Source organism: Cetorhinus maximus, chromosome 17 (assembly GCF_964194155.1).
Source record: "Cetorhinus maximus chromosome 17, sCetMax3.hap1.1, whole genome shotgun sequence".
NCBI classification, from domain to species: domain Eukaryota; kingdom Metazoa; phylum Chordata; class Chondrichthyes; order Lamniformes; family Cetorhinidae; genus Cetorhinus; species Cetorhinus maximus.
In genome coordinates, this window is record NC_135895.1 from 15,580,320 (window position 1) to 15,604,506 (window position 24,187).

General features: G+C 42.7%; 1 protein-coding gene across 1 annotated transcript in view; it reads left to right on the top strand.

Moving 5' to 3' along the window:
• Positions 1–22,804, top strand: part of LOC144692197 (volume-regulated anion channel subunit LRRC8A-like) — a 54,346-nt gene extending 31,542 nt beyond the window's left edge. The window contains exon 3 of the mRNA XM_078560757.1: positions 19,982–22,804. Within this exon, the coding sequence (XP_078416883.1) occupies positions 19,982–20,047 (66 nt within the window). The 3' untranslated portion in view covers positions 20,048–22,804. The remainder of the gene's footprint in view (positions 1–19,981) is intronic.
• Positions 22,805–24,187: the final 1,383 nt, after the last annotated feature.

Consider the following 24,187-nt stretch of genomic DNA (forward strand, 5'->3'; position numbering starts at 1 on the left):
AGATTTAACCAAGAGAGGATCTTATAGCACCCAAGCTAACACATACGTCCCTCTGTTTCATCCTGCAAGGGGAGTACATCAGGAGCATGGAGCCTGGTGAACTAACTGTATGACTTGTGGCGTACAGAGATCAGAGACAACAGAGAAGAGAGTGACTGAGGCACCTAGCTGCGCAGAGGAAGGAGCAGCACCCTCTGGAAGAAGGGATGGCTGAGGCTCCTGCATATTCTGTTGAAGAGCCATATTGAGCTGTCGTTGGTCATGCTCTCAGCTCAGGCATAAGCATTCTCCTCACCCCCATTGCAAGGCTGCACTGTTAGCTTGAACCATGAGGGAGACTGGTCCAAATATTCATTAAGACATTGCAAGGGGCTCTGAGCGCCTCCACCAGTGACTGCACCATGGCCACCTTTCATAAGGAGATTGCTCTGCTGTCCCCTAAAATGCACATTCATTTGCAGTCTGCACACGAGGGGTGAAAAGCCCTGGAGCATTTGGTGGCACATTCATGCTTTTGCATTCCTTGAGAGGGCAGAAATATTTCAGAGGCTCAATTCCAAGCCTGTCAATGGAGCTGCTGCTGAATGGTCTCAGCTGCAGAAGAATGCTACTGTGCGTTGGTGGTGGAGGGAGTGAATGTTTATGGATGGGGTGCCAATCAAGCAGGCTGCTTTGTCCTGGATGGTGTCAAGCTTCTTGAGTGTTGTGGGAGCTGCACTCATCCAGGCAACTGGGCAGTATTCCATCACACTCCTGACTTGTGCCTTGTAGATGGTAACAGGCTTTGGGGAGTCAGTAGGTGGGTTACTCGTTGCACTATTCCTAGCCTCTGACCTGCTCTTGTAGCCACAGTATTTATATGGCTAGTCCAGTTCAGTTTCTGGTCAATGGTAACCCCCAGGATGTTGATGTGGGGGATTCAGCAATGGTAATGCCATTGAACGACAAGGGGAGATTGTTGGATTCTCTCTGGTTGGAGATGGTCATTGCCTGACATTTGTGTGGCACGAATGTTACTTGCCACTTGTCAGCCCAAGCCTGGATTTTGTCCAGGTCTTGCTGCATTTTGGACACTGAAAGCCAGCTGGGAAAAAGTGATTTGCCTGTGCACCTCCACCTCCACCCCCCTCAACCCCGCTCCCCCCACGGCCCCCCGAATGTGCAGCGCCTCTTCCTCGACGTCCTACGGGTAATCCTAGCGAGCACTGCACAAGGCTGTGCGCACTCACCTCCGGGTTCCCCTCGAAGTTCAGCTCGCCAGGTACACGCCTTTTTAAGGGACTTGTAAATCATGCCATTCTGAAGTCAAGCCAACGTGGGAGGTAAATCTGATGTGGGGATAATTCCGGTGTGCGGACACTATGATGAGATGCCAATGCATTAAAATTATGTTTCCAATGTTGGGTGGCAGGAAACGTAGCCCACCATTGACAGGCAGAGTGGACAATCACAAACTGATATCATGACGGCGTAAAACCAATTTTTGGCTTTCTCGCGCCATATTGTCCGCTCACACCCATCATGATGACCGCCACCAACGGGAGCGGAAAATTCCGGCCATTAAGTAGTTTAGGTAGTTATGCCGTAAGTTTAATCGGTACCTCTACCTCCAGCTTCTAGTTTAAACTTCTGACCCAGTATAGATAAAAGGAAACCTTAAAACCCACCAACCAATCACCTACTTGTTTTTTAAAATTAATGGCTCTGGACTTCATCTCTCAGGTTCCACTGTCTCTGGCACCCTTTCTCTAAGACCAGCCCTTGTTCTGCACCAGAACATCACCACTTCCCTCACTCACCGAATTCCTGAGTTCAGTACCGTATCGAAACTGTACTTCGTTGAGCTGGCTTCCATGTTATTTACAATGTGATTACATTAACTAGTCTTATTGCATGATTGCACGCAATGCTACAGATGGGCGAAAACCAGATGGCGAGTTGAATTTAGTCATTCTAATGATCTTGCCTCCCACCTCCCGAATGTCCAAATTGCAGCCCCAGCGCTAGTATTGAAAATCTCGAAGCAATTTTCCCTCCATTAAATAAAAGACTGGGAAGACCAGTTACTAGACCAATGCATAAATGTAGCAATGGAGAGTCAATTGCTCTGTACTATCAGATGGTCTCTGTAATTGTGCTAAGACATATACACATTTGTGTAACTGTTTCATGTGATCTACTGAAAGATTCATGTATTTCTTCTTAATGTTAAATGAAGTAGGACATTTAGAGACACAAATCAATGGGGAAGGAGATTAGAGTGAAATGTGTGTTCACTCACAGTCAAAATATAGAAGCTGGATGTGCAATATTTCTGAATATTTAACAGTAACTTTTTTTTAACCAGGATTCCTAATTAAGATTTTGAAAAACTGTCACTAAAATTTGAAACAGCGGAGTGGGGATAGAGTTTCCATGGTAACTTAACTGATGGAATCAGAAGGATTAAATGGAACAACAAAATGACCTAATTGCCTATTACTGGTCCTGGCACAATCAAAAGACACTGTCAGTTGCATTTTAACATGAATTCAAACATTTCAATTTACAAAGGTAATATTGGGCATGATAGAATCATAGAATCATAAAATGATTACAGCACTGAAGGAAGCCATTGGACCCATCATGTCTATGCCGGCTCTCTGCAAGAGCTACTCTTCTCTGCAAGAGCTACTCAGCTGGTTCTACTATCCTACCCTTTCCCCATAGCTCTGTAAATTTTTCCCTTCATAGGCTTATCCAATTACCTTATGAAAGCAGCTATTGAATCTGCCTCGACTGTAGTGCATTCCATGTCATAATCACTTGCTGCATAAAAATGTTTTTCCTCGTGTTGCCTTGGTACTTTGGTCAATCACCTTAAATTGGTGTCCTCTGGTTAGCCACCATTCTGCCAATGGGAATGGTTACTTCCAAACTACAATGTCTTGATCCCACATCAAAAACCCTCTTAACCTTCTCTAAGGAGAATAATCTCAGCTTCTCTTAACTATTCATGTAATTGAAGTTCCTCATTCTTCAACCGTTCTTTGGCTGAGTTAGGATCTTGTGCAATGTTTTCCAATCGAGATTCTCTGGAACCTAAGGGTTATGTGAGCATACCTAAAGGGTTCTGTACAATTTTCATGTCTCTCTCAACGTTACTCTCGCTCACCAGCGCAGGATTTCGCTTTCCACATTTTCCCCAGGGAGATAAGAATCCCTGTTTTGACTTGTGGAGAGAACATGTTTTGGTTGATAATTGAGCTCTTAATTAAGTCTATATTTGGAACTTAGTGCCATCTGTAGGTTAAGTCGTCCACTTGGGATCGTTAGAGTTGATACATTTAAGACACGGTTTTCAACAGTGTACTAAGAGTGGCGCTCGCACCAAAAATCAGGAAAAGTATATGCTTCATATTAACTCTCCTGTTACAGAGATACATTTCTGTCAGCCAAACAATTAACCTCAATTCCAGCAATTTGCTACACTGGGACAGATATATGTGAAACCAAGCAATGGCTGTCACACTGCATTAGTCAGACAAATGTTTTTAATTTATTCACAGGATGTGGGCTTTGCTGGCTGGGCCAGCATTTATTGCCCATCCCTAGTTGCCCTTGAGAAGGTGGCTCTGCCTTCTTGAACCGCTGCAGCCCATGTGGTGTAGGTACACTCACAGTGCTGTTAGGGAGGGAGTTCCAAGATTTTGACCCATCGACAGTGAAGGAACGGCGATATATTTCCAAGTCAGGATGGCGAGTGACTTGGAGAGGAACTTCCAGGTGGTGGTGTTCCAGGATGAAGGAGGATGGTTTGTTGATGGTGTTAAATGTCAGGGAGAGGTCAAGGAGGAAAAGGATTTTGCATCACTGTCATTGAGTGCCCTTGACCAGAGTAGCTTCATTTCTATGAGGACGGCAGAAGCCAGACAGAAGCTGATTTAGCTAAAGGGGAATGGGATAAGTGAGCATGGAACTGGAGGGCAGCAACACGTTTGGCCATCACCTTGGTCACTCCACTTAACCTGAGCATTTACTACTGGAATGGTCTTTATTCTACATCAGTGCTTCCCAAACTTTTTTCTGCCATGATCCCATCTTAATTCTTCACACTTGGTGCAACCCCAGAGTGAAAATTGGAGGGTGGGGTGTGGTGGGACGGTGGGGAAGAGTTGTTGTGTGGGGTGGGAGTTCAAAGAGCAGGGATACAAGCGCAAAAGAACAGCTAAGACAGCTACCATTTGGCAGGCTCTGTGATTGTGTCAGCAATTGGGCCTGAGTTGGATTAGGACGCACCAACAGGCAAAAAAAATCAGGCATATCTAAGGGGGCATTGCAGCCAATCCCAGGGCTGTCAAATCTGAGTCTCCACTCCATAGTCATCACTACTGCCTCGGAGCTCGTGGCTCCAATTTGCTTATCCCGCGACCCCACTGATGGTCACGACCCACAGTTTGGGAATCCCTGTTCTACACGTTCATAATCAATGTGACTATTTGAAATATAATAAGAAAATTGTTTCAGGGTACTCATCAGTGTAACAACAGCTGAATAAAGTATAGACAAGTCAACCTAATGTCACCCATAATTTGACAGTAATTTAGTAACATTAAGAAATGCACAGGTTATTCAAGGCCAGCGTTGAATGTGGAATGGATTTGTTAATGTTTAATAAATTTAACACATATTTTGAATTAACCAATTGGTGAAACAAAGGGAGTGAAGTAGATGTGGTATGTCTGAGTTTTGAAAGGTATTTGGCAAGGTGGATCGCAGGTTTGGCAAAAAAATGCCAAGCACCTGTTAGATAAGAAAATGTAGCACCATCTATGACAGACAAATGAGTTAAACCCCAATTTTAACTCTGGACCAGCTTCTGGGCAGTTGTCTGAGTTCCCAGAATGGACAGTAATTTACAGGAAGTGGACAGCAGGGAAGTGGAATGATTGGCTGCTAGTTCATCCTATGGATCGGGGTGCGGGGGGTGGGGGGGGGGTGGTGGGTGGGAAGCAGTGATCAGGGATGGAGGATGGCCCCACAGCAGTTGGAGACCTAAGCTGTCCTCTGAGGATCTGGTCTCTCAAGTAATGTTAAAAAAAAAAGAACAAAAATTAACCCTGAGAGGGTAGAGATGGAGGAAAATCTTTCCACCTTTGGGGAAGTCCAAAACTAATGGTCATTAACATAAAATAGTCATGAATAAATCCATAGGGAATTCAAGAGAACCTAATAAGAACAGAAGAACATAAGGAGTAGACCATTTAGCCCCTTGAGCCTGCTCTACAATTCAACAAGATCATGGCTGATCTGATTGTGGCCTCCCTGTCCCCCTAAAATCCTTGACTCCCTTGTAGATCAAAAATCTGTCTAACAGGGCACTCAATATTTAGGAATGTCAGGCAAAAAGGAAAAGGAGGTGGCATGACTGTTAGTTAAGGATGAAATCAGTGCAGTAGTGAGAAAGGATATTGGCTCAGAAAATCTAGATGTGGAATCAGTCTGGGTGGAGCTAAGAAGCGACAAGGGACAGAAAACATTAACGGGAGCTGTCTGTAGGCCTCCAAGCAGTAATGATAAGGTGGGGAATGGCATTAAAAAGAAAATTAGAGATGCATGTAACAAGGCTGCTACAGTAATTGTGGGTGACTTTAATCTGCATATAGACTGGCCAAACCAAATCAGCAATAATACTGTGGCAGATGAATTCCTGGAGTGTGTACGGGATGTTTTTTTAGACCAGTATGTCGAGGAACCGCTTAGGGAACAGGCTATCCTAGATTCGGTATTGTGCACTGAGAAGGGGTTAATTAATAATCTTGTTGTGCGGGGTCCTTTAGGGAACAATGATGAAAAGTGAAGCAGTCCAATCTGAGACTAGGGTCCTGAATCTAAACAAAGGAAACTAGGAAGTATGAGGTGTCAGTTGGCTAAGATAGTTTGGGGAACTTCAATAAAAGACATGATGGTAGATAGACAATGGCTAATATTAAAGGAATAAATCTATGCATTTCAACAGTTATACATTCCTTTCTGGTGCAAAAACACAACAGGAAGAGTGGCCCAACCATGCCTAACAAAAGAAATTAAGGATAGTATTAGATCCAAAGAGCAGTCATATAAAGTTGCTAGAAAAAGTAGTAAGCCTGAGGATTGGGAGTAGTTTAGAATTCAGCAAAAGAGGAACAAGAGATTGATTAAGAGGGGGAAAATAAAGTATGAGAGTAAACTTGCAAGGAACATAGAAGCACACCATGAAAGCTTCTATAAGTATGTGAAAAGAAAAAGATTAGTGAAGACAAATGTAGGTCCCTTACAGTCTGAAAAGGGAGTATTTATAATAGAGAACAAGGAAATGACAGAGAAATTAAACAACTACTTTAGTTCTGTCTTCACGGAGGAAGACACAAATAACTTCCCAGAAATGCTGGGAAACCAAGGGTCTAGTGAGAAGGCAGAATTGAAGGAAATTAATATTACCAAAACAATAGTGCTGGAGAAATTAATGGGAATGAAAGCCAATAAATCCCCAGGGCCTGATAATCTATGTCTCAGGGTGCTAAAGGAGGGGGCCATGGAAATAGTGGATATGTTGATTGTCAGCTTCCAAAATTCTGTAGATCCTGCATCAGTCCCAGCAGATTGGAGGGTGGCACATGTAACCCCACTACTTAAAAAAGGAGAGAGGGAGAAAACAGCAAATTACAAATTGTTTAGCCTACCATCAGTAGCAGGGAAAATGCTAGAGTTAATTATAAAGGATGTAATACAGGACACTTAAAAAACATCAACAGGATTAGACAAAGTCAACATGGATTTATGAAAGGGAAATCATGTTTGACAAACCTACTGGAGTTTTTTGAGGACATGTCTAGCAGAATAGATAAGGATGAACCATGGATGTGGTGTATTTGGATTTTCAGAAAGCTTTTGATAAAATCTTACAAGAGGTTAGTGTACAAAATTAAAGCACATGGGATTGGGGGTAATATAGTGGCATGGATTGAGAATTGGTTAGCAGACAGGAAACAGAGAGTAGGAATAAATGGGTCTTTTTCAGAGTGGCAGGTGGTGACTAGTGGGGTAGCGCAGGGATCAATGCTTGGGCCTCAGCTAATCACGATATATATCAATGATTTGGATGAGGGAACCAAATGTAATAGTTCCAAGTTTGCTGATGACATGAAACTTGGTAGGAATGTGAGCAATGAGGAGGGTGTTAAGAGGCTTCAAGGTGATTTAGACAGGTTGAGTGAGTGGACAAATACATGGCAGGCACAGTATAACATGGATAAGTGTGAAGTTATCCACTTTGGTAGAAAAAATAGAATGGCAGAGTATTATTCAAATGGCGATAGATTGGGAAATGTTGATGTGCAAAGGGACCTGATGAAATGTACACCAATCACTGAAAGCAAGCATGCAGATGCAGCAAGCAGTTAAGAAGGCAAATGGTATGTTGCAAGAGGACTTGAGTACAGGAACAAGGATGTCTTACTGCAGCTGTACAGGGCCTTGGTGAGACAACATCTGGAGTATTGTGTGCAGTTTTGGTCTCCTTACCTAATAAAGGATATACTCACCATAGAGGGAGTGCAGTAAAGGTTCACCAGACTGATTCCTAGGATGGCAGGATTGTCATGAGGAGGGATTGTGCCGACCCGGCCTGTATTTGCTGGAGTTTAGAAGAATGAGATGGAAATGTATAAAATTCTGTCAGGAGAGACTGGATGCAGGGATGATGTTTCCTCTGCCTGGGGGTGGAGGTGGTGGGGTCTAGGGCAAGGGGTTGCAGTCTCAGGATACAGGGTAGGCCATTTAGGACTGAGATGAGGAGAAACCTATTCACTCAGAAGGGTGGTGAACCTATGGAGTTCTCCACCAAAGAAGACGCGAGACCAAGTCACTAAATATATTTAAGAAGGAAATATGTAGCTTTCTGGACTCTAAAGGCATCAAGGGGTATGTGGAGAGAACAGGAGTAGAGCATTGAGATAGAGGATCATATCGAAAGACGGAACAAGCTTGAAGGGCCGAGTGACCTACTCATGCTCCTATTTCCTATGTTTCTAACTCAGCCTTGAATATATTCAACGGCCCAGCCTCCACTGCTGTCTGGGGAAGACAATTCCAAAGGCGAACAACCCCCTGAGAGAAGAAATTCCTCCTCATCTCTGTTTTAAATGAAAGACCCCTTATATTCAAACTGGGGCTCCTAGTTCTAGATTTCCCCATGGGAGAAACATCCTCTCAGCATCTACCCTGTCAAGCCATCTCAAAATCTTATATGTTTCAATAAGATCAAATATCATTCTTCTAAACTCCAATGACAAACTTCTTCATCCATAAAGTGTTAAGAAGGTGGAATGCTTTTCCACAAGGAATAGTTGAGGTGAATGGTATAGATGCATTTAAGGGGAAACTAGCTAAACACATAGGGGAGAAAGGGATAGGAGGATATTCTGATAGACGAGGGAGCAATGGGAAGGGAGGAGGCTCGTGTGGAGCATAAATGCTGGCATAGACTTGATGGGCCAAATGGCCTGTTACTGTGCTGTGAACTCGATGTAACTTTCTTGGGCTCCTGAGTCCAATCCTCTCTATCGCTGAGTTCCTGTCCATAAACTCTCGGCAACTTCTCGCTCATGCTGCCTAATAAAAGCTGCAGTCAGGATCTGATGACATGGTGATCCAACCTGTACAGGTTAAAAAGAGCCCTGACAATTTTGGACAGGGGTCCTTGACACTTACTTAGGAGTACAAGTGCAAACTGCAATCAGTCCACTGTTGCAGGCTCCAGTAAGGGCAAAGGAGATCAGGCTCCTGTTTAAATTGAAATGAGATACAGGGCAACTTTCGCTGCAAGAGGAGATTTAGGAGTGTTTTTAAAATTATGAATGTTTTTGACAAAGTAAATATGCAAAGATTATTTCCCCTGAGGTCATCAATTTAAAATTATCATAATAAGGGTGAGGGGAGAAGTTCAGAAATATTTTACTCTTAGAGATGCAACGTCTTGCATCAGGGACTAGTTGAGATCGAGTAAAGTGGATAAACATTTGAGACAATGGAAGGCAGGGTTATGAGGTCAGAACAGAGCAGTGGGATTATTTTTGGATTGTCCTGCCAAAGAGTCAACAAGAACACAATGGGATGGATAGCATCAGTCTCTGTTGCAAGCTTCAATGGCTCTATGATAAGAAATTAAATGACAACAATCATAAGAAAATGGTTAAATGTATCAGTATCTTAACATCTGTGTGTTTGAAACATCTGCAGCAGTTTTCTATCAGAGACCTGAACTTTGAAATTGCCCCAGTTCCCAGATGTATCCCTGGCAGCTGAAGATACAATAGCAGGATACGGTTTCATACAAGCATCTGTGCTTAGAAAATTATAGAAATCTTACAATTGCTGTTGCCAGGACTTTCTGCTCTTGAGTCCTGTCCTGTAGTTTAAAATACCAAGGGAAACTAACTTTAGAAGCAGTAAAATGAATCACAATTTTCTTCTTGAGGTATGCGTGTGCTACATACGAGCACATTTCCCCAAACAATAATCAACATGGATTGCTCTACAGAGTGGAGTCGATGGGCTGAATGGCCTTCTTCTGTGCTGCAATGACTTTATGGCTAGGTAAAGTGAGAGCTGAATCCAGATATAATCAAGGCAGAAAATGATGAATGGGCAAGTTTCAGGTGAAAACAATTCCCTGTGCTCTTTATATTTTATAATATATTCAAGCCAGCAATTGCCCAAAACTCAATCACCTGCAGTATCCTGTTCTATTTGCAGCACTACCTCCTGGGCGCAGATTGGCCTTAGCAGTCACCTAGATACTCACTGGAACCCTGCCGAACACTGCAGATCATACCTTGGTCATCTTCACCCTGAAGGACGAACAAGAATATATTCTAAATAGTTACATCCTCTGCATTTATGTACAGATAAGTTGTGGAAGGAGTGTGCAACCATTCAAATTTGGAGGGAGGTTGTGAATAAAAATCTGGAATTTAAATGTTTATTTAACTAGTACCTCCTGCTAAAACTAAGTGCTCATATTTGTTTTAAGAGGAAAGAGGTAGTTGAGCCTAATATTTTCTTAAATTTCATAGATTTTTTTATCCAATGTTATCAAAACCCATCCCTTAACAATAAAGGAAAGAAGCTGCTCATCATGTTACATGCAAAGGTGTGTTTGTTTAGGCTAAATGTAGTATAAGACAAATTGCAGTGCCACAAGGAGTGGCTACTGAACCCAGTCAGAGGAGTCAGCTGATGTACTTTTAACAAAAGAATAAAACATTTATTAAAAAAGAAAACATGAACTATATTACAATACTCCTTCACCCACAACTAACCTTTATAGATATATGCAGATTCATGAGGATAACACAGGTTACAAAAGCTATTTTAAACTCTAATGTTCACAGTAAGTACACAGTCCATGTAAACCAATTGGTAACCTGTGCTTAGGTGCACCACACTCTGAAACCAGGCGACAGATGCCACCAAGGACAGTTGGTATGGATCCCTCATCAACTCCCCCCAGACACCTGTCACACTGTGAGCCAACCCGTCTCACTAAACTCTGTCTTTCACACAAAGGTTTCCAATCTCCACTCTCGAAGAACCCACTTTGGAATCTTCTTCCCAAACAATGCTTTATATTAGATGCCTTCCGCAAGGGTCCAACTCCAGGGTTGCGATCTCTCCTTCCTAAGTTCCCCTCTGCTGGATCACCACATGCATTCAAGCTCTGCCTTCCACGCACTCTTTCTCAGATACTCAGACATGCCAACAGAACACTACCGCTTCACATAACCATAGTAAAGATTTCAGACCTTCGAATGTCTCCTTGGATCTTCTGGCTTCTCGCAAGCCTATTTTACTTTAAGTCTGTGGCCTTTCTCCCTTTAAGCATGGAGCCTTCCTCTCTGCTCCTTGCTTTCACTTCCACTGAAACAGAAACTTGTTACAGATTCTTGTCCTCTGACTTAACTTAAAGGTCTTTTTGGGACCTTTCTCTTTTCCCTTTTGGACCTGGTTCCTGCAGTTCCCTCTCCCAGTAGACTGCTGACAACTTATTGGCTCCTTTGAGATCTAGAATTCACTCGACATTCACTGTTAGTTTAACTTTAGAGCAACTCATCTAAGATTCTTAAACTTATTTTTCTCAGCAATCCGCTAGTATGGCCGGCTAGAGAGAGACTTAAACTGCTTCCTTCACCTTAGAGCATAATCACCAACTGAACTCAAACTGCTTTTCTGTTTCTCTCTGTCTCTCTGTGTGGGCCTACTGTTGCTAGGCAACAGCCCAGTTTCTACTTTAAGAGTCATAAAACTTTATTAAAAATGCAGGTGTCTTTTAAAGTTAAACCAAAACTTAAGTTCCCCCCTTTCTTAACACACAACTACACATATAACTTATTTAAACTATCCCTAGTTCCTAACAACTCCTAAAATAAAAGCAAAATACTGTGGATGCTGTAAATCTGAAATAAAAACATAAAATGCTGGAAAAACTCTGCAGGTCTGGCAGCATCTGTGGAGAGAGGAACAGAGTTAATGTTTTGAGTCCATATGTGTGGAACGTAAAACACTGATATGGACCAGATGGACTGAGACCCTGTTTCTGTGCAGTAAATTCTATCTGCAATATCCGGCAATAGTACTGAAGACTTATGCTCCAGAACTTGCCGTGCTCTTAGCCAAGCTATTCCACTACAGCTACAACACTGGCATCTATCCAGCTATGTGGAAAATTGCCTAGGTATGTCCTGTACACAAACAGCAGGACAAATCCAACCTGGCCAATTACCGCCCCAACAGTCTACTCTCGAACATCAGTAAAGTAATGGAAGGGGTTATCAACAGTGTTATCAAGCTCCACTTGCTTAGCAATAACCTGCTCACTGACACCAAGTTTGGGTTCCGCCAGGGCCACTCAGCTCCTGACCTCATAACAACATTGGTTCTAACATGAACAAAAGAGCTGAACTCCTGAGATGAAGTGAGAGTGACTGCTCTTGACATCAAGGCTGCATTTGACCAAGTGTGGCATCAAGGAGCCCGAGCAAAACTGGAGTTGATGGGAATGAGGGGGAAAATTCTCCACTGGTTGGAGTCATACCTCGCACAAAGGAAGATGGTTGTGGTTGTTGGAGGTCAGTCATCTCAGCTGCAGGACATCACTGTAGAAGTTCCTCAGGGTAGTGCCCTCAGCCCAACCATCTTCAGCCGCTTCATCAATGACCTTCCTACCATCATAAGGTCAGAAGTGGGGGTGTTCGCTGATGATTGCACAATGTTTAGCAGCATTTGTGACTCCTCAGATACTGAAGCAATTCATGTCCAAAAGCAGCAAGACATGAACAATATCCAGGCTTGGGTTGACAAGTGGTAAGTAACATTCATGCCACACAAGTGCCAGGCATTGACCATCTCCAACAAGAGAGAATCTAACCTTCGCCCTTGATGTTCAATGGCATTACCATCACTGAATCCCCCATTAGCAACATTCTGGGGGTTACCATTGGCCAGAAACTGAACTGGACTGGCCATTTACGGGCAGGCTACAAGAGCAGGACAGAGGCTTGGAATCTGGCGACGAGCAGCTCACCTCCTGATTCCCCAAAGCCTGTCTATCATCTACAAAGCACAAGTAAGGAATTTGATGGAATACTCCCCACTTGTTTGGATGAGCACAGCTCCCACAACACTCAAGAAGCTTGACACCACCAAGGTCAAAGCAGCCCACTTGATTGGCACCACATCCACAAACATTCACTCCCTCCACCACTGACGCACAGTAGCAGCAGTGTGTACATCCACAAGATGCACTGCAGGAATTCACCAAAGCTCTTTAGACAGCACCTTCCAAACCCACAACCACAACCATCCAGAAGGACAAGGGCAGCAGATAGATGGGAACACCACCACCTGGAAGTTCCCCTCCAAGACACAGACCATCCTGACTTGGTAATATATCGCCGTTCCTTCACTGTTGTTGGGTCAAAGTCATGGAACTCCCATCCTAACATCACTGTGGGTGCACCTACACCACATGGATTGCAGCGGTTCAAGAAGGCAGCTCATCACCGGAGTCCACATCCCGTGAATGCATTAAAAAAAATCTGATTGTATTGTTGCCATCTGACCCATCTCCTGTCACATTTATTCGCATGCACTATAGTGGTTCATTGACACTCATGATAAGTTAGAATTTTTGACCCAGTAAGTTCTGAAGAAGAGTCATACAGACTTGAAACGTTAACTCTGTTTCTCTTTCCACAGATGCTGCCTGACCTGCTGAGCTTTTCCAGCATTTTATGTTTTTGTTCCAAATGGACTCCTTCTGTGTTGTAGCCATTCCATGATGCGATAATCCCCCACACCCACACTGCCGGGCATCTCATAACAGTCTCTTTCAATAATTCTTCACAATGTGGGCCTTATTGGCAAAGTTGCCATTTATTGCCCATCCCTAGGCTCCCTTGAGAGGGGTTGACAGGCCTTCTTCGTGAATCTCTGTGGTGAAGGAGAATCAAAGTGTAACATCTGGCACACCATGATCAACATCATGGGAGATCTATTAGTTATTTAATAAAGATTATAAGCTTACTGGGACAAAAATTCTAATTTTATCATGACTGACAATGAACCACTTTGGAGCATGCAAATAAATGAGACAGTAGATGGGTCAGATGGCAACAACAAAACCAGATAGAATTTACAGCACAGAAACAGGCTATTCAGTCCATCTGGTCTATATTAGTGCTTAGGTTCCTCACAGAATTCCTCCCAGCGCTCTTCATCTAACCCAATTAGAGTATCCTCTATTCATTTCTTTCATCCATAGGCACAGGCTAATGCTCTGGGGTCACAGATCCAAACCCCACCACAGCAGATGGTGGAATTTAAGTTCAATTAATAAAATCTGGAATTGAAATTTAGTCTTAGTAATGGTAACCATGACAACTACCACCAATTGTCATAAAAACCCATCTGGTTCACTCATGTCCTTTAGGGAAGGAAATCTGCTATCCTTACTTGGTCTCATCTATATGTGACTCTAGACCCATTGCAATCTGGTTGACTCTTAACTGTTCTCAGAAATTGCCTAGCAAGCCACTCAATTCAAGGGCAATTAGGGATGGGCAACAAATGTTGGCTTTGCCAGCAATGCCCACATCCCATGAAAGAATACAGAAAATCATGTGTTTATCTAGATTAATGCATCTAAGTTATTTGTCTTAACTATTCCTTGTGGTGGTGAGTTCCACATTCTACTCACACCTTTGGCCAAAACTGTTTCTCCTGAATTCCCTATTGGATTTATTGGTGCCCATATTAAATTGGTGTGTCAGCCGTGCCTCAGTTGGTAGCACTTTTGCCTCTGGATCACAATGTTCTCGGTTCAAGTCCTCAGGGATTGAGCACAAAAGTCAAGACTGACACTTCAGTGCAGTACTAAGGGAGTGCGACACTGTTGGAAGTGTACTGAGATGAGATGGAAAACAGAGGCCCCTAACTGCCCGCTTGGGTGGATGCAAAAGATCCCATTGCACTATTTCAAAGAAGAACAGGAGCATTATCCACAGTGTCTTGGCCAATAATTACCCCTTAATCAACATCACACAAAAAAAACCAGATTATTTGGTCATTATCACATTGATGTTTGTGGGAGCTTGCTGTGTGCAAATTGTCTGCCAAGTTTCCCTCATTACAAAAGTGACTACACTTCAAAAGTAGCTCACTGGCCGTAAAGCGCTTTGAGATGGCTGGTGGTCCTAAAAAGGGCTATATAAATGCAAGTCTTTCTTCCTTCCTTTGTGGTCCCTAGTTTTGGTCTCCCCACTACAAAAAGAAAAGTAAAATCCACACCACATTTCATCGAGGTTGAAATATACAGTGAAGAAATATATACAATGGAAAGATGCATGACTTAATAGCAGAACTGCTTTGCTTACCTCAGAAGAAAAGGCCTTACAAGTTCCAAGACACACAATCAGTTTTTGGAATACAAAAGGACTGCATGAAAATAAAAATCTAAAATCAGTATCAAGTTTTGACATAAGAGCACAATTAAGATTGCATATCAACTGATTATTGTAGTGAGTTGTCACTCAACCCAGCAAGAGAAAGGTCAGGAAAAATGTCACCATTTCCCTTAGTTTTAAGATACGATGCCCATAATGGTTGATAGAGTCCTGCAAATCAAATGCACATCAACAGCTTAGAATCTGTTCTTGTGCGTGAGGTAAATGAAATATTACCAGTATAAAAACACTTTTTGTTCACAGGCAGATTAATAAAAACCTTCTTTCCGAATGTCATTTCCTCTTCCACTTTCTGACCAAAGATAAGTACATAAGCTGGGAGATACTTACAAAGGGAGGACACCACAGCCCTGAAGACCCCAGAAGCTGGGACAAATTCAATTCAGAAAAACTTTGGGGCTTGATTTTTGCAATGACAGGGAGGTTCTCCATCATTGCGAAAATGGCGGAGGAGGTCAAATTCCGGGAGTCCTGCGCCTCAACACAGCACCTACTAATTTTCACAGGGGCGGTGCAGTAATTATGGTTTTATTTAGCATGTAATGTACCCTTAAGAATAATGCTTGTTAGGCAAGATCACATGATCTGTCGTAACCAATAGGGGAACAGCGTGGACTATCTCAGCTGTCAGTGTAGAGTTGGAGTTGGAGTTGGAGTTGAAAGCACATGTGTAGTTGCTGCTGAGTATATTGTAAATAAACTTAAAATTTCCACCAAAGAAGTATCTGCACATCAACTCTATCTGTTAGGGGGAAATTAAAAATGCTAAAAGAGAATAGAGTAAGAATTTACTGAAAAACTCTTAAAATCTCCAGGCAGACATGGCTGCTAAACATATTAAGAGTTGAAGATTACCAGATGAACATTGCACAGCCTTGAGAGTCAGACTGGAGACAAAAGTAGAACATAAATTAGATTAAGTGCACTCCCCTCTCACATAGGGAAGGGGCAGATGGTTTTAGCTTAGATATGGGAAGACATACAATGGACAAAGAGGGGGCTTTGATGAAACACAAACAGTCTTGAGTTGTGAGAATCAAGGTCTTTGTGTACGTGTTTTAATTTTGATTGGGTGTATTCAAATGTACTCAAATGTATTGTGATAAGGAAAAGTACAAAAGTAATGAAATGTAATCAATCTGGGAGCTGGGTCTTTATTCTTAGGAATGATTGTGGCTCCCTTGCAAATGCTTGAATAAAACCGGTTAAAAGGAAGCCTGAGTCTCTGTGGTCATTGTGGGATCGGGGAGTGTATCTTCTCCTCTTCAACTGGCCTATGTGGTAGTTGCAGGTTGGAGGGTTTACCTTCTTCAATTGGCATAGTCGGCAGGATTCACCCAGACCTCTGTGAAGGTGGAACAATGATCTAGTGAGTATTTTCATTTTGAAAGATACTCTCCAGTTGTTCGCGTCAGACTAGAACGGAGGTCTAATAGGACGGATCCAAATGTTTTGGCCAGGGAGACTCAGGTGGACAGTTAAAGCAATTGAACCTCGGGAGATGGAGTGTCTCAGGGAAACTGGGGGTCCCTGTTTAAATTGAGGTAATTGAGCCCTGGGAGATAGAGTGTCTCGGGGGAACTGGGGGTCTCTGTTTAAGTTGAGGCAATTGAGCCTCGGGAGACGGAGCGTCTCAGGGGAGCTGGGGGTCCCTGTTTAATGTGTGAATGTGAGTATGACGGAGAAAATTGAACTCAAGTTCGCTGCGGAATGGGGAAGTGAAGGAACCATGCCCCTTGACCTCGCCAGGAAACGTAAAAGCTGATCAGCAAAATGAAACAACAAGGTTGGCAGCTGAGCGAACCACCGTTACGTTCCAAGGAGTGGTGGAAAACTCAGACTAATGATAAATCTGACAAAGCTACAGCACTCATTCTGAGTCTGTATCTGCAACAAACTAAACTAATACAGAAATATCTTGGCCGAGTCGCGTCGGTTGCAGTGGCAGATTGATTTCTCCCAGGGGCCACCAACAGATATTGAGAATATGTGGAGGGATAACGGGGACCTGAAAGGCCCCCTACTGAATTTTTGCAACTTAAAAGAAATGAATTGATCTAAATTTCAAGAACTGTTTGTGCTGAGGAGAGAGAGAGAGAGAAAGGGGAGTACCCCTAGGGGGTTAATGAGCAGTGACAGGTAGCAGCAGAGAAAATGTGAGCTTCAGTCAATTTGATATAGGTGGAGCCTCCAGGATCCCTTTATTCCCCCCACTGCTACTTGAAGTTTCGTTTAGAGTTAAGTTCAATATTATAGGAATATAAATACATACCTTTATATATGTGTTTGTTTGTGTGCAAGGAAGCATTTGTATGTGAGCTTTAATGTGTTTTCGTCCCTAAATTGTGTGTGTAGTTCAGCACTTTAGAGTGAAAAGCCCCATATTAGATTAAAGGAAAAGTATACTCAAACATTCCAAATTTTTCTGAATAAGGTTTGAGTTGAGATTTCTGGCAAAAATCACAATTTGAAGGTATTGTGAAGACAAAACAGGGTTTGCCTTTGTTTGAGATGAACCAACCTTTGTACCCTTGAAGACTAGTAGGGAATAACCTTCATCCCCAGCTTCCAAGTTGTTTGGGATTGATACATACGAGTTGCTATTCTAAAATTCTGAGGAGAAAAACAATTACCTGAAATTCAAAAGGATTCTCGGAAAACCAAAAGACATAAACAAACGGTCTAGGTGGTTCCAATGGATAAAAAGGGGTTTCTTTTGAAGAGATGAATTAAATATTAAAGGAAATCTGCATTCCAAAAGCACTGTAATTTGAATTTGGGACAATCTTGAGGTGTAAAGCACGGTGTAATTTAACAAGTTACTTTTGAATAACGAGGATGCTGTCCAAAGATAAAGAATATGTTGATAAACATATGGGACTTCTCTGGATACAAATCATTACACATGAAAAGAGGTTATTTTAATTTTGATAGTGTAAAATACAGTTCTTACAAAGTTTAAAAATTTGAGGTTTGGTTCTTAATAAAGTTCTCAAAAGGGGATTTTCATTTTAAAGGGTTTTTGACAACAATTGGCACTAATTCAAATGCTGCAAGCTTTTATGTTTGTAAGTCTGTTCCCAAAATGTGAAGTTAAGCTCAAGGCCTTGACAAAGTTTGGCAGAAATCCAATTTTTGGCCGGGTTAATGAATCTGGGAAAATGCTAAAAAAAAAGTCAGACATAATTTAGTGGGTTATTTTTGAGACAGTAAGATGTTGTTTGAGAAGAAGATAAGGAAGCAAAACATGTCAATGCCTGATTTCTGTTTTTAAACTATTATGAGAATACTTTATTGGACTGTAAAGTCTCTCCAGACAATCTGAACGAGATAAGATGGTAGCAGTTGCATGTGTAAATTGGTATGAGCAATGGATTAAAGGGTCATTAAAGAAATGTGTAAACTTGTGGAGATTAAACAGAAATTCCATAATCCTTACCACCCCCAGAGTTCAGGGATGGTGGAAAGGATGAACCAAACTTTAAAAACATCCATAGCCAAAGCAATTCAGGAGACAGGGATCAGCTGGGCCACCGTATTGCCCAGCATTCTGATGCGCCTTAGGGCTACACCAAATAGGACTACCAGGTTCACCCCATTGAATTGATAACAGGAAGGGCCATGCAATTACCTGAAGGCATTATAGTAGGAGGAGGAGGTGTAGGGCCACTGAAAGGAAAAATACGGGACTATGTAAGGGAATTAAGTAAGCAATTACATGAGTTGAGAGAGGAAGTTAGAGACCGACAGAATCACAATGCAGAAGAGGCCCTTCGGCCCATCGAGTCTGCACCGACACGTGAGAAACAACTGACCTAACTACCTAACCCCATTTACCAGCACTTGGCCCATAGCCTTGAATGTTATGACATGCCAAGTGCTCATCCAGGTACTTTTTAAAGGATGTGAGGCAACCCGCCTCCACCACCCTCCCAGGCAGTGCATTCTAGACCATCACCACCCTCTGGGTAAAAAAGTTTTTCCTCGCATCCCCCCTAAACCTCCTGCCCCTCACCTTGAACTTATGCCCCCTTGTGACTGACCCTTCAACTAAGGGGAACAGCTGCTCCCTATCTACCCTGTCCATGCCCCTCATAATCTTGTACACCTCGATCAGGTCGCCCCTCAGTCTTCTCTGCTCCAACGAAAACAACCCAAATCTATCCAACCTCTCTTCATAACTTAAATGTTTCATCCCAGGCAACATCCTGGTGAATCTCCTCTGCACCCCCTCCAGTGCAATCACATCCTTCCTATAATGTGGCGACCAGAACTGCACACAGTACTCCAGCTGTGGCCTCACCAAGGTTCTATACAACTCCAACATGACCTCCCTACTTTTGTAGTCTATCGATTGATAAAGGTAAGTGTCCCATATGCCTTTTTCACCACCCCACTAACATGCCCCTCTGCCTTCAGAGATCTATGGACACATACACCAAGGTCCCTTTGTTCCTCATAACTTCCTAGTGTCATGCCGTTCATTGAATACTTCCTTGTCAAATTACTCCTTCCTAGGTGTATCACTTCACACTTTTCAGGGTTAAATTCCATCTGCCACTTATCTGCCCGTTTGACCATCCCGTCTATATCTTCCTGTAGTCCAAGACACTCAACCTCACTATTAACAACCTGGCCAATCTTTGTGTCATCCGCAAACTTACTAATCCTACCCCCCAGATGATTAAGCATATGGAAACAGGCAACTCCAAAGAGCAACAACGGATCCGCCAAGAGGGGAATAAGGTGATGGTCAAGGTGAGCCCTGAGGGAACAGGGTTTGCCCCAGGTGGCATGGACCATATGAGGTAATTATGACAGATGATACTTGTAGATATGAAAATGGGAAATAAATGGAGGCATTATACACAGTTAAAGATATATGATGAATCACCGAGTGGTAACCAGGACACCAGGAGCCAATGTTAATGTTTCCACAGGTCCGTGATCCTGGCTATGGGCGTGTCAGCGCTGGCATGGGAAGCCCCAACGGTCAAAGTCAATAATGACACCTGCCTTCACCCTGGGCAGTACGTACCACTTCCCCAAGGAGGAAGTGGGGAATGGATAAGAAAGCCCAACGCCTGCATTACAGATCACATCGCTACAGGGACACATCATGAACAATTAGGAACAGGACCCCCACCTGTGATCACACAAAGAGTTGTAAGAGTACTTTACATTTAACAGTACCAGGGCAGCCAGTTCGATTGACACCACTCGATTGTAACAACAGGAACTTCACGGGATGGTGGTACTTACCCAGAGGTAAGGACAACGATGAACTGACGAATGCACCTTTAAGGATGCACCCCAGCGGGAAATACACACCCAGTAACACCTCACTAAGCATAAGCATAGACATGATTGGTGGGGTAACGATAATTGGGATTTATGACAATAGAACTGGACTGGGTTGGTGGTATGGGGGATGTAGAATGTACACGCCCCCTACCAGTTTTTCATCAACAAGCATTTGGATGTATCAAGAGATTAATGTGACTGCCGGATATACAGATCTACCTCCCTTTGTTTGGGAACTGGGTCTTGAGGGACAATATTGTCAAGAAACATGTAAATATGTAATAGATAGACATGATTGTTATGATACACAATGTTTCACTTTGACTATGTGTGGATATCAAAGACCCACTCAATGTCCAGATGTAGTAAGTCCCCCCATTGATGGGATAGTCAGGATAGGAAATTCAAAACCATTATTGCATGATGTAACTATGGTCTCCCTGGAAGTGACATATAATATCTCGGGACTACTATCAGTATTGCATATGACTTGTCACAGCCACCAGAATTCCATAAAATGGGCTAGAAGCCAACTGAAGAGGATAGTCAATGTATATAAATTTCGAACCGTCCTGAGAATTAGAGCAAAGCACAGGCTAGGTTAAAAAGAATACTAGGAGACATCGGGGGGTTATTTGGGAGTGCCAATTACATGCTTAATTCAGGTCAGATCTATGACTTAAATGATTATGCCTCCTGGGCGGCTGCTGAGACCGCCCGAGGGTTGCACTACAGTGTGCGCGGGGCAGGATGTACCCTGACATCCGGGGAGCTACAAGGAGAAGGTCTGCTACAGATTCTTAAGCAGACTACAGATAGGATTATAGACACAGCTGAATCACAAACCACAGGGAGGGCATGCGACATGCTAGCACGAGACTTAATTGATGGGATAAAATCCGACATTGAAGGTATCAGGTTCGGAACAATTCCTGAACACATGTTCAAGTCAGTATACCAATTAAACCTCATAAATATACGCGAGGAGTGGCAGGAATTGGTGATTACACAACCTCAAGGTGGAGGAGAGGATGGAGTTATAAAATTTATCATGGCCATTCCCCAAGAACATCATCCAAACGGGGTTTTCCTGAACAGCTATAGGTTTGAGTCCCTAGGAGTAGATAAAGTGGGGGATGGTATTCCACGTAGGGCTACATGGATATATATCCTACATAAAATACATGGTACTGATGAGTATTAGAGATTGTTGTACAGAATCAAGAAATTACATTGTGTGCTCATGTCAAACGCTGGAGGTATTTACAAATACTAGGAAAGTTACATTCACCACATTACCAATTCAGGAAGCATTTAAGGCAATTCAGGTGTCCTCAACTCAATGGTACTTCATGACCAGCGAGGCTGAGTTCCTTTATGGGGACTTACATTGTGCTACCAACTCGAGTTTCTGCTACAGGTGACCGATCCTCTTACTATAGGAGACTTCCATTTGCCAGGCAGAACCACAGGATACTTGTTTAGCCCTTGGTGGGATGACACATTGTTTACTGATCAAACTCCTGTCAGAATAGCACGCCTAGCCATGCAGGAAGCCACAAGAATAGCTCAATCGTATGTAGAAGCTTCTAGAGAGCAAATCGCAAGGGGGCGTGTGCAAGTGGATTTAGCTACCCAATTGGCCAGGATTTTGGCCCAATCAGCTACTTCCTATGCTACGGCCGGAAGATTGATGAATTGGCGGGAGATTGTTAGAATGGGTATGACGATAGTCACAGGAATGATGCTCTTATGGGCTATCGGACTCTGCTGCTACCAACATAAAACCTGGAAAGGGACGCTCCAGGCACAGACAGACACATACCAAAGGTGTGCATCAATTCCCCGACATATGCATACTCCAAGGGAGAAGACAGGAGAAGGGAATGTTAGGTTATACAACCAGGTGGTTTAGGATTCCTCTGGCGGTCTGGACAACTGGCCACCCGAAGGACCAGAAGAGGAATTCTCAATTTAAGGTGTGGCCAGCTTTGGCTTTGCCAAGGGCCAGGAGGGGGGATGGTTAGGGGGATATTAAAAATGCTAAAAGAGAACACTGTAAGAATTTACTGAAAAACCCTTAAAATCTCCAGGTAGACATGGCTGCTAAACACATTAAGAGTTGAAGATTACCAGATGAACATTGCACAGCCTTGAGAGTCAGACTGGAGTGAGATATAAATTAGATTAAGTGTACTCCCCTCTCACATAGGGAAGCGGCAGGTGGTTTTAGCTTAGATATGGGAAGACATACAATGGACAAAGAGGGGGCTTTGATGAAACATAAACAGTCTTGAGTTGTGAGAACCAAAGTCTTTGCGTACGTGTTTTAATTTTGATTGGATGTATTCAAATGTACTCAAATGTATTGTGATAAGAAAAAGTACAAAAGTAATGAAATGTAATCAATCTGGGAGCTGGGTCCTCATTCTTAGGAATGATTGCGGCTCCCTTGCAAATGCTTGAATAAAACCGGTTAAAAGGAAGCCTGAGTCTCTGTGGTCATTGTGCGATCGGAGAATGTAACTTCTCCTCTTCAACTGGCCTATGTGTAGAAAAGTAAAATCCACACCACACTTCATTGAGGTTGAAATATACAGTGAAGAAATATATACAATGGAAAGATGCATGACTTAATAGCAGAACTGCTATGCTTACATCAGAAGAAAAGGCCTTACAAGTTTCAAGACACACAATCAGTGTTTGGAATACAAAAGGACTACATGAAAATAAAGATCTAAAATCAGTATCAAGTTTTGGCATAAGACCACAATTAAGATTGCATACCAACTGATTATTGCAGTGAGTTATCACTCAACCCAGCAAGAGAAAGGTCAGGAAAAATGTCAACATTTCCCTTATTTTTAAGATACGATGCCCATAATGGTTGATGGAGTCCTGCAAATCAAATGCACATCAACAGCTTAGAATCTGTTCTTGTGCGTGAGGTAAATGAAATATTATCAATATAAAAACACTTTTTGTTCACAGGCAGATTAATAAAAGCCTTCTTTCCGAATGTCATTCCCTCTTCCACTTTCTGACCAAAAATAAGTACATAAGCTGGGAGATACTTACAAAGGGAGGACACCACAGCCCTGAAGACCCCGGAAGCTGGGTCCAATTCAGTTCAGAAAAACTTTGGGGCTTGATTTTTGCAATGACAGGGAGGTCCTCCATCGTTACGAAAATGGCGGAGGAGGTCAAATTCCGGGAGTCCTGCCCCCTCAACACAGCACCTACTAATTTTCACAGGGGCAGTGCAGTAATTATGGTTTTATTTAGCGTGTAATGTACCCTTAAGAATAATACATTTAGGCAAGATCACATGATCTGTAGTAACCAAAAGGAGAATAGTGTAGACTACCTCAGCGCTCAGTGTAGAATTGGAGTTGGAGTTGAAAGCACATGTGTAGTTGCTGCTGAGTATATTGTAATTAAACTTAAAATTTCCACCAAAGAAGTATCTGCTGATCAACTCTATCATTAATAGTGCAACTCGGCCACCCTACAACAAACTGGCGATGAGGATAAAACAGGATTGAACAGAATAAGTCAAGTTAAAAATAAATGGGCATTATACCTCGCCCAGTGATCATTAGAATTGAAAAAGTTATCCCCTTTTAAAATGCCACAATTTGGGGGAATAGATCCTTTAGAACCTGCCACAGACAATCGGTCTCAATACATAGAACAACTCACGTTCTTTTTTCAAGCGAACGAGATTACCGGGGAAGAGAAGAGGCAAGCGATCCTCTTGAGTACTTGTGGGACCAAAACCTACAATCTGATTCAAAGTTTGATGGCATTCAGTGCCCTAGGTTCAAAATATTTTGATGAAT